Source organism: Lepidochelys kempii, chromosome 7, assembly GCF_965140265.1.
Source record: "Lepidochelys kempii isolate rLepKem1 chromosome 7, rLepKem1.hap2, whole genome shotgun sequence".
In the NCBI taxonomy this organism is placed as follows: Eukaryota; Metazoa; Chordata; order Testudines; family Cheloniidae; genus Lepidochelys; species Lepidochelys kempii.
In genome coordinates, this window is record NC_133262.1 from 37,280,089 (window position 1) to 37,293,257 (window position 13,169).

General features: G+C 41.8%; 1 protein-coding gene across 1 annotated transcript; it reads left to right on the forward strand.

The window, feature by feature from the left end:
* Window positions 1-5,536: 5,536 nt before the first annotated feature.
* Window positions 5,537-9,764, forward strand: GP9 (glycoprotein IX platelet). Its single transcript, XM_073354860.1, has 2 exons — window positions 5,537-5,639; window positions 8,451-9,764. Exons 1-2 carry the CDS (start codon window positions 5,545-5,547, stop codon window positions 9,082-9,084), a joined length of 729 nt encoding a protein of 242 aa, XP_073210961.1. The 5' UTR covers window positions 5,537-5,544; the 3' UTR covers window positions 9,085-9,764.
* Window positions 9,765-13,169: the final 3,405 nt, after the last annotated feature.

Here is a 13,169-nt window from a genome sequence, read left to right on the forward strand (position 1 = left end):
TACCCCCAGCCCCCAGCCCAATTTCTCACACTTGCTATCTGGTCACTCTACTCCAGATGGAGGTGCTCGATTTATCCATAGAACCAGCTACAACACAAGCGGTACTAATGCAAGCTTTCCCACCAAGTCTCTCATTTGTGCTTAAACTCTGACTTGCAAGTACCACTTCTTGAAGTGAAAGATTGGTCTGGTCTCAAAGCCTATTCAGAATTTGGTCTCTTGACGTTCCTGCTAACACTGTCAACAAAAGTGCTATTTAGTGGCAATAGTGGGGTGGTTTTGGTGATGCAGATGTGTCTCCTGGGAAGTGGCCTGAAACAACTCCATTTATTTCACACAGGCCACTGAAAATTTATAAATGGTGTCCACTTTCAGTTGGTGCCAACCTAGGCAGGATTTGACTTACCTAATTAACATACAAGGCTTTATATTCCATTCCCTAAGTCTAATTCTTTGTAAACTTCCCAGAGCCCTAGAAATTCACTGGACTTCTTGTAACAGGGTTCACGACCCACCCCTTTTTCTGGGGCCTGCTTGCAGCCCCCAATAAGGCTCAGAGAGGCTTCAGGGTTGCGCAACACCCATGTCTTTATTTACTTAAGGTTATCCCACCACCAGTATCAATCTCTGTACAAGCTTCACAGGATTAGTCACCTCCTTTACAGGCAGGGTCAGCCTTCAGCTAGGAGGCCTCCAGTTCCCTCCCTGACTGACTTTGCCCTGGATGCTCCCCGCCTTCTGGCTCCCTCCCAGCCTTTATAGCCCTTGGCTTGTCAGGCCAGCAGGTGTTGCCAATCCTCATGCCGGCATCAGGCCTTTTCCATCAGCCCCAATCTGTTTCCCCTGATTGCACCGACTGGGCAGGGCTAATTAGGTGCTTTTGCACCAGCACCCTGCTACACTTCTATAGTCACAGTTTTAGACTCGTGTAGATTTTTATATGTGGTGATTCTAATAAACAATGTACTATAATTGCACTTTCCTTGGAGTAAATGCTGCAATATAGTTTCTAAAACTTTAAAGATATATGTATATAACTGGGACCCAATGGGGAAAATAGCATGTGATTATGTATGTAAAAAGTACAGTAGAACCTCAGAGTTACAAATGCCAAAAGAAATATGATGAGGTTCAACAAGGACAAGTGCAGAGTCCTGCACTTAGGACGGAAGAATCCCATGCATCGCTACAGACTAGGGACTGACTGGCTCGGCAGCAGTCCAGCAGAAAAGGACCTAGGGGTTACAGTGGACGAGAAGCTGGATATGAGTCAACAGTGTTCCCTTGTTGGCAAGAAGGCCAATGGCATTTTGGGATGTATATGTAGGGGCATTGCCAGCAGATAGAGGGGCATGATCGTTCCCCTCTATTCGACGTTGGTGAGGCTTCATCTGGAGTACTGTGTCCAGTTTTGGGCCCCACACTACAAGAAGGATGTGGGAAAATTGGAAAGAGTCCAGCGGACGGCAACAAAAATTATTAGGGGACTGGAACACATGACTTATGAGGAGAGGCTGAGGGAACTGGGATTGTTTAGTTTGTGGAAGAGAAGAATGAGGGGGGATTTGATAGCTGCTTTCAACTACCTGAAAGGGGGTTCCAAAGAGGATGGATCTAGACTGTTCTCAGTGGTAGCTGATGACAGAACAAGGAGTAATGGTCTCAAGTTGCAGTGGCGGAGGTTTAGGTTGGATATTAAGAAACACTTTTTCACTAGAAGCGTGGTGAAACACTGGAATGCATTACCTAGGGAGGTGGTAGAATCTCCTTCCTTAGAAATTTTTAAGGTCAGGCTTGACAAAGCCCTGGCTGGGATGGTTTAGTTGGGGATTGGTCCTGCTTTGAGCAGGGGGTTGGACTAGATGACCTCCTAAGGTCCCTTCCAACCCTGATATTCTATGATTCTATGAACTAACCGATCAACTACACACCTCATTTGGAACAAGAAGAACGCAATTAGGCAGCAGCAGAGACAAAAAAGAAGACACAGTACTGTGTTAAACTACTAAAAAAAATAAAGGGACAGTTTAAAATGAGATTGACAAGGAAGGAAACTGTTTCTGTGCTTGTTTCATTTAAATTAAGATGGTTTAAAGTAGCATTTTTCTTCTGCATTGTAAAGTTTAAAAGCTGTATTAAGTCAATATCTAGTTGTAAACTTTTGAAAGAACCGTAACGTTTTGTTTAGAGTTACGAACAACCTCCATTCCAGAGGTGTTTGTAACTCTGAAGTTCTACTGTAGAATGCAGATGCACAAGGGGACAAAATTAAGGATGCACGTGCAACCTTAATTCTGGCATCTCCTGACTTTAGAGTGCTTGACTTTGCAACCTTAATAGTGTTCTTTTAGCATATAGTTTTCTGGTGGGCTTGTGAGAGAGTGTGTGTGTGGGGGGGATTAATTTCCTATACTTTTTTTAAAAAGCAAACTGATAAAACAGAAATTCCGTTCTATGGCATCCTACTGACACCTCCAGGAATCAGCAGCAGCGTTGGAGCCCTTGCTTAGATCCATCTCACAGACCTCTGCCACTTGAGCTGACAGAGTAACTCAGAGTAGTAGTAGGCTGTCATCCTGTATGTGGAACAACAGTAGAGCGGGAGGGGACATTTTACCAGTAAATTTCACAGTTATTTATTGATAGCAGAGAAATAGTGAGATTCAGGAATCTTGGGTTCCATTCCAGGTTCTAGAGAGAGTGGGCTCCGTAGGCACAGACTCGTCTAACCATTCCCTCCAAGAGTATGTCTACACTGCAATTAGACACCCACAGCTGGCCCATGCCAGTTGACTCAGGCTCGCAGGGGTCAGGCTGCTGGGCTGTTTAATTGCAGTGTAGATGATCAGGCTTGGGCTGCAGCCTGAGTTCTGGGACCCTCTCCCCTTGCAGGATCCTAGAGCCCAGGCTCCAGCCCAAGCCCAAAATCTCTACACTGCAATTAACAGCCCTGCAGCCCAAGCCCTGCGTCAGCTGGCAAGGGCCAGCTGCAGGTTTTTAACTGTAGTGTAGCCATGCCCCAAGTTTGACCCACTTTTCCTGGTTCCTTCCAACCTATCCCTGTCCAGTCCTGTCTCTTTCCTACCCCTGGCCCCTTGACCCAGTCCCATTCTCCTCACTAACTAGTGCCAGTCTCTACCCAGGCCAAATTTGGGCAGATTTGCAAAGAGACAGCAAACAGCACATCCCTGACACAAAGACTACTCCCTGCCAAATGTCAAGTCCCGGCTCCAAAGCATGGGGGCACAAAAGCTTTTCAAAAACAAAGTAACCAGAATTTTTTAAACAGAGTAAAACACTGTATATTTCCCTAGCCTTGTTCTTAGAAAGAGCAAAAATATTTTTGCTGAAATTTTCCAAAAGCATTCAGCCTGAGGAAGACACTGAGCATGGGCAATATCATTCATTCCAAATGGTTAAAATCTGGCACAGTTATAAACAACTTGCAAACAGGGTCTCATAAATGGGAAATGTCAGGCATCCTTTTGATTCCAGTTAAGATCCATCATATTTTTGCTGCTTGGGGGGAGCTTCATTGCAGGAGGTGAGAGGAAAAGGGAACATTCTTGCACATGTGGTGGTTGAGTCCAGGAATTATTAAAGAGATTCATCTTATGACAAAACACCAGCCTTCTAGAGATCCCCTGAGCTCATTACTTAATGCTCCAGTAAAGGATCTGCATTTTAAACAGAATGACAAATTTACTTCTTTTTATTGTTGGCAGCAAGACTTGATATTGCACATTACTGGAATAATGTGATTACTCCTCCTATGGAATTGTGGTATAGTAAAAGGTGGACTGTCTTTGTAAAGGAAAAGCTTTCACACCAAGTATGTACACAAAAGAGAAGGGCCAAAAAAGAGGATAGATATTTTAAAATTTGGTAACCTCTTTTAGTGTACTCAGAGAAGTAGGGCTCCCCTGACAGCAATCCAGCATCTGTAGGCAAGTTCTTTGAAATATTAACCTGATCCTGAATAAGGAATAAGTAATGTACAGTGTAGTATGTTCATGTTTTATCCAAACTTTGCCTTAATAAAAAAGTTACTAAAAAATAGTATGTGGTGCTACCGGCACACCTATAATGCATGAACACACACACACACACTCAACCCTCTCCCTCACACCCAATAATTGCACATTTGCTATTGTTCAGCCTAGCCTTGCTGAACATCTCTATTTTCGGTGTCTGTGGTAAAAACACACAGTGCCCAAATTTTAGAACTGTGCACAATTTTCTGTTTAACTGGAGCATACAGTCACTGAGACGGCATGCACGATCTATTCATCTGCATATGCAATGCATCAAGCACTTATGCATCTAACTGACCACTTGTGCATCTATGCACTTATGCATCTAACTAACCATTTGTGTGTTCAAATACCTGAGTTGCAGGAATAACTAGGATAATGGCACTTGAAAATTAGGCATGAATTTACAAAATCACTTTTGCACCTGTACATACAGGCATGCAGTTTTAAAAATTGAGGTCCTCAATGACTGATCATTTATAAAATTCCCAACTTGAATGCATATCCATACATTTACAGTTAATATACAGAACAAATGTGCAGGGGGGAATAATATCTATTGGTCCTCCTTTACAAGAGTGAAGAAGGAATTGCAAAGTATATGTTCAGCTGTTTAAGTATTCAGAGCCACAGGTCTGGCAAATCTCAAACCTGTGTGTTTTTCACATCTATCTTTGTGCATGCAACTGAGTGTGTGGTGCAAATATGACCACATGTCCATTTAGCACACACAGAGCAACTAGGTAGCCAAATGCCCAGTTTATATGTACAAATAGGTTTTTGTGCCCACAAAATGGTTGGATGTCCACTTTTATGGGTACAATCAGTTGTGTGCACATGAAAAGAAGATACTAAATGAAGGCCAGAGCTGAAAATTTGGACCTGGGTAACTTTTTGTAACAGTGGTGATTGGTTTGCTGTTCCAAAAGATGGATGAAGCAATAAAGAATCAAGGCCAGTCTCCTCACCTGACAGGCACTGTAATTTTTGTAGGAGTATTTTATTGCCTTATGTATGTTTTATTCTTACATGTTGTCAACTTACAGCGGCTTAGATTTAATTTTACAAGTTCAGCAGAAAGGGCTGAATGGAAACACTCTTAGCTTTGATGAAAAACCCCCCCAAAACTCTTATGGTCTAGCTTTAGCTGTTTCTGGAACTTAATACCAATCTCTTATCCTGCCTGTCCCAGTGACTGATAAAGTCCAAGCTGCCTTTTTTATACCTCTAGATTTTTACTTCTGATGAAGAAATACTTGTCAGACTGGAGGGGAGTCATTTGAGGATTTTAAGAAACCTGTCACATTTCACAGAGGAAAAATATTTAAATAACAAAAACATAATAAAATATGAAATTCTTCTCTTTTCTGCTGAAACAATAAAAATAGCTCAAAGAGCTATTTGACTCTACGCATTTCCCAAGAGGAACTGCTGCCTCACAGACGAGGCAGAAGGCTTGTCATCTGTTACATTCGTTTCCGTCCTATATCTTTAAAAACCCAAGAAAGTTATGTTTAATCCAGCACTGCAGATCTTCAAAGCCTTACTACGCAAACAAGGGAAAGGATCGAACACCCAAACATATATATATATACACACACAGAGGTAAGCAAGCTATGCAGCTCACCAATTCCTTTCTCCCTGCTCCTCTTGCCCAGGCCTCATTTCCTTTTGATTTAGCATTTCTTGGTGTTTACGCATTAAACTGTGGCAGAGGATCCTTAGGATAGGTTTTGCTCACCCTGCTTTTAGTTAGATAAAGATCTTTATCCATAAACTGACACGTCAGGTTGGGATTAAAAGGTGTAGCCACTTTTAAGAAGTTATCAACGGCTACTGGATTCCTGAAGCTGCAGCAGGGCACTCCTTTAGACTCAGCACCAAAGGGTTAAATTGTGATTATGAGGAGATCAGAAATTGCCAAAATTAATATTCCAGCTGTTCTGTTATGAAGTTCATAGTATTATGGAGTAGAAATCCAACTTAAGCTATAGGGAAATGGTATTTCACCGGACAATTGTGATAAAAATCAAGAGGTGCCTCACTTAATTTTGAGAAACTAATTACCTGGCTGTACTATTATTTTTTAAACACAGTCTCAGTCACATATTTGTAAATAGAGTTAGTAAAATGTGAAATCTCCCTTAAGCAGGGTGTGCTCCTTACAAGCGTTTAAAAGGGAATTGTGGGGGCTGGTTTTGTTGGTTGGTTTGCTTAAACAATATAAGACTTTCAAAACTACTTTGGGTTATCAAATCCATGAAAGCAAAAGATTTTCTTAAATAGATCAAAGCTGGCATTGCAGCATTACCTGGATTTAAAGCTCCAAGGTTGTAAGTCTTTTCCCAGTATTCAAATCAGCTGGAAATTGAAACAAATGGCTTTTGTTTGTATTTTTTGCTTTCACTATAGTTTAGAAGAAAGGTTTTCATGCCCTTGTTTTTTTGTCATATGGTTGTCACATTAGCTGTGTTTAGATCTCTCTCTCTCTCTCTCTGATCGATCTAGGATTTCATTAAGAAAACAGGACCAGCATTTAGACCATCATATTTCAGAATGGATAAGATGAGTTTTAAGCAGCTCTGTCATCCCACGCTGGTCACTTTTCATTATGCAGGGCTTTTGGATTATTGTAGCTATTTTAGAAAAAAGGAAATAAAAGTGTTATGCTTTATCTACATCTGGGCATGTGTAGATACCTAAATAATTTCTTGTTCAAAAATTCAAGACTTGACCAGAATTGATGCCTTCAGTATCTTTGAATTAATAATCTGTATTGCAAGCTACTTGAAAGGAAACTGATACCTTCTCTAGATTCTGAAGCAAAAAGTTATTAAAAGCAAAACCAATCCAACCTCACTCAGCCTTTAATAAGTTTACTGAAAGAAAGCAATATCAGTTCAATTTTTACCATGCCAAATGAGACATTTTCCTAATGGGGTTATTAAGGCTGGTCACATTTTAAGATATCAAAGAATATTCTGTCCAAGTTCTATGCTTACATATGTATAATTTCCATTATATATTATTTTTATGTAAAAGGCACTCTAACATGAGGTTAGAGATAGACAGAATAAATCCATTAGATAATTTCTATTTGTTTGCCAACTCCAATGCTTTGCCTACTTTAGTTTTAAATTGCTTTTGTGCTGGGCTTCCAACGTTCACCTGCAAAGTAAGTTCTTAAGTCTAATAGAGTAGATCTCACCTTCTTTTTTGGGGTGGGGGATGGAGAAAGGGGACAGGGAAGGTCTGAGTGTACAATAATAAGAAAATTGACACCTATTAACAGTACATCCCACTCCCCAGATTAGTATTCAGGGCACCATACAATCAGAATTATTTTCTTAAAATTTCACATTTAATCAGTGGATTTCCACATAGAAGGAAGGGGAAAAGAAAAGTTCTAATTATGGGGTGAATTATGGGCATAATTAGAGATGGTTCCAAACAACAAAGTTTGGATCTGGATTTCCCCAACAGTGCAAAGGATTTTGGATCTGGAATTCCTGTTAGGTCCTTTGATTGGCCATACTGGGGGATGGGGAGGAAATATTTGCAGTTGTGCAAAGAGGGGATGGGTGGGACCGAGATGGATGATAGGTGAGAGCCACTTCCAAACAACAGGGGTTGCCACAGCAAAGGGATAACTACCTGCCAACCTAAGACATGATGGTGGTATCCCCCCAAAAGTGAGCTCTGAGCTGTGTCAGAGTACAGATAAGCACAATTTGTAGTTTTGTATTCATTTTACATCTTAAAACAATAAGCTCTTATGGATGGATGCATGAATTCATGCACAAAGTAAAAGAGCAGTGATAGGCCAAAAAAAAAAAGAACCTCTAATCCACGCCCTTCAAATTCTCACATCAGAACCCAGCCATAAAGTACCAATTCTAGTCAAATCCATAACAGAAAGGATCCATTTTCCAAATGGGATGTAGCTAAAAATTTCTGGAGATAACTTCTTAAAATCAACTTATACCATTCAAGATGGCAAAAGTCTTGTGAGCTCAGCATTTGTAATCTCACATGATTTCAATACCAAATTCAAACCCTAGCCCTGAACCTAAATCAAAAACCCTAACCTAAAACTAACCTGGATCAAGCCATCACCTACTTGGGCCATCTCTATTCAAGAGCTTTTGGCAGTAATATTTTGTATAATAAAGCACGAAGTGAGAGTGGCAAGGACTCACCACACTCTTTCATAAATGCATTAGTATTAATCAGGTTAAGACAGAATGGCATTATGGGAACTGTAGGGCGTGAAAAAAGTTTTCCAGGAAACTCAGGATTTTCTGCTGACCCTAAAGCAGGATGAAGTGGGGATAACTTTATATTCTAGCTTTACATTTAGAACCATGACAACTAATCAGTTGTTTTTAAATATTTATGTTTTTGTCCTTTATTTAGTGAAAACATAACCATCATGAAGATCCCCACTGCTGCAGGATTTGTTACATTAATGCTGTTCTGTTTAGTCAATGCGGAAATCTGCCCTCTGCCCTGCATCTGTAAGCCACTCGGAGAAATGAAGGGCTGGCTGGTAGACTGCAGCTCAAAGGGACTGAAGGAAGTGCCTTCCCTGTCTGTCAGCACCAGGAAACTTTATCTACAAAATAACAGTATGACCACAGTTCGTATTGGAGCATTTGACAGCTTACATAGCTTAGAGGAAGTGAATGTGTCCGACAATCCCTGGAATTGTGACTGTGACATTCTGTATCTCAAACTCTGGCTGGAGGACTTCTCCGAATCGTCTATTGCCAATGTCATCTGTGCAAGCCCAGCTCCCAGCGCGGGGAAGCCTTTGAGCCAGTTGAGTGGGAATGAGCTGGACAGCTGTAGGAAATCCCTCCCAATTAAATGCCTCGATTTCTTTTGGCGAGACCTCGCTTTGATCACTTTTGTAATACTTGTACTTATTTTAACATCATGTGCCCTGAGGTTTTCCAAAAAGCTAGCCTACCAGGTTACCACAAGAGATTATTATTCTGCTGTCCCGTTGCTGCAGAAGCATAACCTAGAAAATTACATGTCACAATGAGATGTTGCTGTCACCAGTAGCTCTTCACAGAAATGCCAAACTAACCTAATACAAAGGATACCCTTCTTAGCTTCTACTGCCTATGCAAGTGTAAGCGTACTCGAGATGGGTCCCAGGCCACAAAGTTTGTGGGGAGAAGTTTGTATGAAGATCCAGTATTCAGATCCAAGGTTTTGGTTGGAGGCCACCTCTAAAATGCACTTAAATTTATTTACTGGCAAGTCAGAATAAGTTATTTTAAGCTTACATTCTCTAAATGTCTAAGGCAAGTAGTTAGGAAATTTTACTTGTCCCATCTTGTGGTTTTTGAAGAATTAATTTCGCATTTTTACCAATGAACTCCCAGCTCTTCTAGGAAAAGGCTATTTACAGTCTACTGCCAGCTAGTTTCTGGTGGATTTTGATTGCACTATTGTTACAAATTTAGACTCTGATCCTACATCATGCATGTGGAGTCCTATTGACTTCAACAGGTGCAAACTTGCACTTGCAGAGGAGAGGGCTGAATTTGGCAGCATGCAGAGGTTCCCTTGGCAGCAGAACCAGTGTGGCTACTGGGGCCAGCCCTTGGATTTATCCCTTAATAAGCATGATTTTAAGCTTCCTGACAATTAATGTGCATCCATGAAGGAGTCCTTTTATATACTACTGAATTTCCTAGAAACCACCTGAGAAAAATTGTACTCCATGTGTGATAATTAAATAAAAGGTGTTTCTTGTGCATTCACATTTGTCCAGTCTGTTGCATAATTACACGGGACAACCAAAGATAGTGGTTAAACATCCTGCAAAATTCCTGGGTTGGTTTTCTGGGGGGCCACAAATTACTAGGATTTTTGCACAAACCATTAAAAGATCTCTTTCTCTCTGGGGAGTAAAATATCTCCTCACAGGAAAATTACAGGGGCAGCTAAAGCTTCTATCTTCTCCCCAACCTGAACTACTTATAAGGGCCCCAGCCATGAGACTTTATGCTGTGATCTTCTCAGATCAGTCCCATTAGGCAGGGCCAATACTTAGATTGGAGAACTCTGAATAACTTCTAGAAGAAACACAATATGTGGCACGCCTCACACACAGTTCCTGCTAACCCAAAGCCCTAGCATGGGGCTGGAGGAGGTTCTCTGCTTCTAGAGCTTCCCTTTTTTGGACGCAACATAGCACTGATGTCACTATTGCATGATTGCCTGGCCCTTTTTGAAAGAGCCGAAGGAAGTTTTTTGCAGGTACCTGTGCAAGTTACTTGTTAAAATGCCTCAGGTTCCTGGCTGAAGCTGGTTGCTGTTCAGCTTCCATGATACAAGTAAGCTTGCTATGACTGTGTATCGTAACTATGCTAAGAAGAGCGAGGCCTCCAGCCACAAACAGACACACAGCAATGCTAGTAGAAGGATAAGGGGCCATTACCTGTCCAAGTACGCTACTGATGAGCCACATTGATTTAGGAGCTTGGAGCTGAGCTGCACCACCTGCAGCAGCCTCCCTCTCTTTCCCAACCTCCCTGTCCACTCAGCCCAGAATTTGCAACCAGGGGCCTCCCTACAAGTCAGGTGGGGAAGACATCCTGATTAACTGACTCTCCTCCCTCCCCAGGCCTCAAGGGGGCCAGTCCTCAATCAATTACTTCATCTCCCAGGACTCACGAAGCCTACTTCTTACCTGACCCTGAACATAGGCTGCAGAGGACACAGCACCCCTCACCTGAGACACATAAGATCTACCCCTCCAGGCCACAGGAGATCCTCTTTTCAACCAGCTGCCCTCCTTCAGGTCAGAAGGGACTCAAACTCCAACCCCTCAGGCCACAAGTTACCTACTGTCCTTCCAAACCCCTTCCCATAAAAATCAAAAAAGTGACCTGCTCCTCCCCTGCCAAAAAGTAGCCACTCCGCACTCAATCATCACAGATCCAGAGGCCACATGATGACATCACCTCTTCCCGCTCCATCTGCCACCAATTCTAACTCAAGGAAGAACACACAAGGTACAGGAGCTGCTGAGAGGAGTGTCCAGGAGGTGGAGAGAGAAGCACAGTGGGTGTGAGTGACTATCCAATGGCACAGGGACTTAAACTGAAGGCAGGGAAAGCAAGGTGCTTTATGGTGGGAGGGAGGGGAGCAAAAGCGAAACCACAGCAGAGTGGTTTTTAGGAAGCCTCCTCACAATTTTGGCAGCACATTTCTGAAGTAGGTGCATGCTAACCCTGGTGGTCTGGCCAAATTCCAACAGTGTCAATCACCTTACACCCAGCTAACTTTCCCCTGCCCTTTCAATTCTGTATTGTATTCCTCACTGCTTTTCCTCAGTGCAACATACTGTTTGATGTTACACAACTCTTCCAGCTGCAATGAGGAGACTACAATCAATGGTGCCCTTATCTACCCAGCCAGCATGGTGCATGACTTATAGAGGCTTGACCATTCTCAAGTGAAAAACCAGGGCCAAATTCTGGCTCCAGATTTATGTGCACTTTTCAGTGAGAGCTGCACACACAAATCCAAGATTAGAATTTGGCTGTCATTGTTAAATCGGGCACACACATGTTACCTCTACAAGAGAGAATCTCAAGGAAACAGACACCAGTATTATGCTTATGTAGCTCAAGGACTGTTTTCTCTGCACCTTAAAATTCAGCTGCCATTTTGTGAGGGAGTGTTAATGCAGCCCATTACAGAGGACGCATTCTCTCATGGAGACTTCCCTGTTGCCTTGTATCCTTTATCTAAAATATAAATCATTCAGACTGAAGCACATGATTGCTTTTGTGCATGGAAAGGCAAATATGTATTTTTGTACTAGCTGTAAAAAATGGTTACAATCTGTACTACGAAACCTCACTACGATGAATGGGTGAAATAGAATGTAGAACGTGGCTCCTTACATACAAATCTGCAAACAGTTATGGAACAGGGAAGTTGTACTAGATTCAACTATCATATAGTCCCATGCATAACTGGGAAGCTTACCTGTTACTCTCAACTAGCGCACCTCACCGTTGTAGGATTTTGTTTGTTAGAACATACACAGGAATGACCCAGTGACAAATAGGGTAGCTTCTACTTTGAGTCCGTAGAAGAGTGCATGCTGAATAAAGAGCACTGTAGATAAAAAATTATCAACATACTATACAGTTTGCAAAAGGGTTGCTTCAGGAAGATGTGTTTCCTGGTCTCTGGTATTCTGAGCCCAATAGTAAATGAGGAAAAGGGGAGAATCATTTCCAATGCAGCATTTCCGTTCCACAAGGCAGAGTTCTATTTATCACTTCTGAACCATTTGGCTTTTATCCGGAGAAACCCTGGAAAAGGGGCAGCTGATCTGAATGGTTATCTAGGTTGGAGAGTACTGTTAAATGCTTACCTGACCAGGTCACTGCTGTCTATGTAAGTCATGTTCTCTAGCCAGCTTTCCCCACAGCCAATCAAATCTGTCAGTTACAGCCAATTCACAACAGACAGAAGCAAAAAATAAATAAATGCTACACCGGCCACCTACAATGAAACACAACAGATCCCAAAGCAGATTGTGAAAGGCCCAAAAGACAACAATGCCCTATTCCACCATCTCATACTTTCCAGCATGCAAAGTAGTGAATATATATATGCACTTTCGTATTTCTCTAGGAATCACAGTAAGTGATGTACTATTTAAAAAGGAATTTGCACTTTGTGATTTAAGCTTAATGACCACATACTTTTCCCTGTATCTAAATAAAGGGGGAATAACTTAAGATCGTGAATGAGTTGGAAAGACACCACCAGAGAAGGATGAGTCAGTATTTGTTCAAAGATAAGTGTCTAATCCATCTGTAAGTATCCAGTCTATTTATAACAAGAAATCCCTGATCCAGCAGCCCTTCTACATGTTTACTGCTTATCAAAAGTCAGCAGCATCTGAAAGGACTGGACATTTTGGATTAGATAACAGTTGCTGGTATTAATAAAGAAGATTATCTAACACCTAATCTTGTTGTACAGAAATACTGGAATGCAGCCACTGCTAGTGTGGATGGCACCAACCAGCCAGTACACAGCCTGTTCCTATAACACTTATGTGAATAGTCTCATTAAAATCAACACCTGCTC

Bases quoted from the DNA above. Each gene is read 5' to 3' on its own strand.
- GP9 (XM_073354860.1), top strand. From the start codon at position 5,545: ATGTTTAATCCAGCACTGCAGATCTTCAAAGCCTTACTACGCAAACAA. The intron at 5,640-8,450 runs GTAAGCAAGCTA...TCCTTTATTTAG, and splicing joins ATATATATACACACACAGAG to TGAAAACATAACCATCATGA.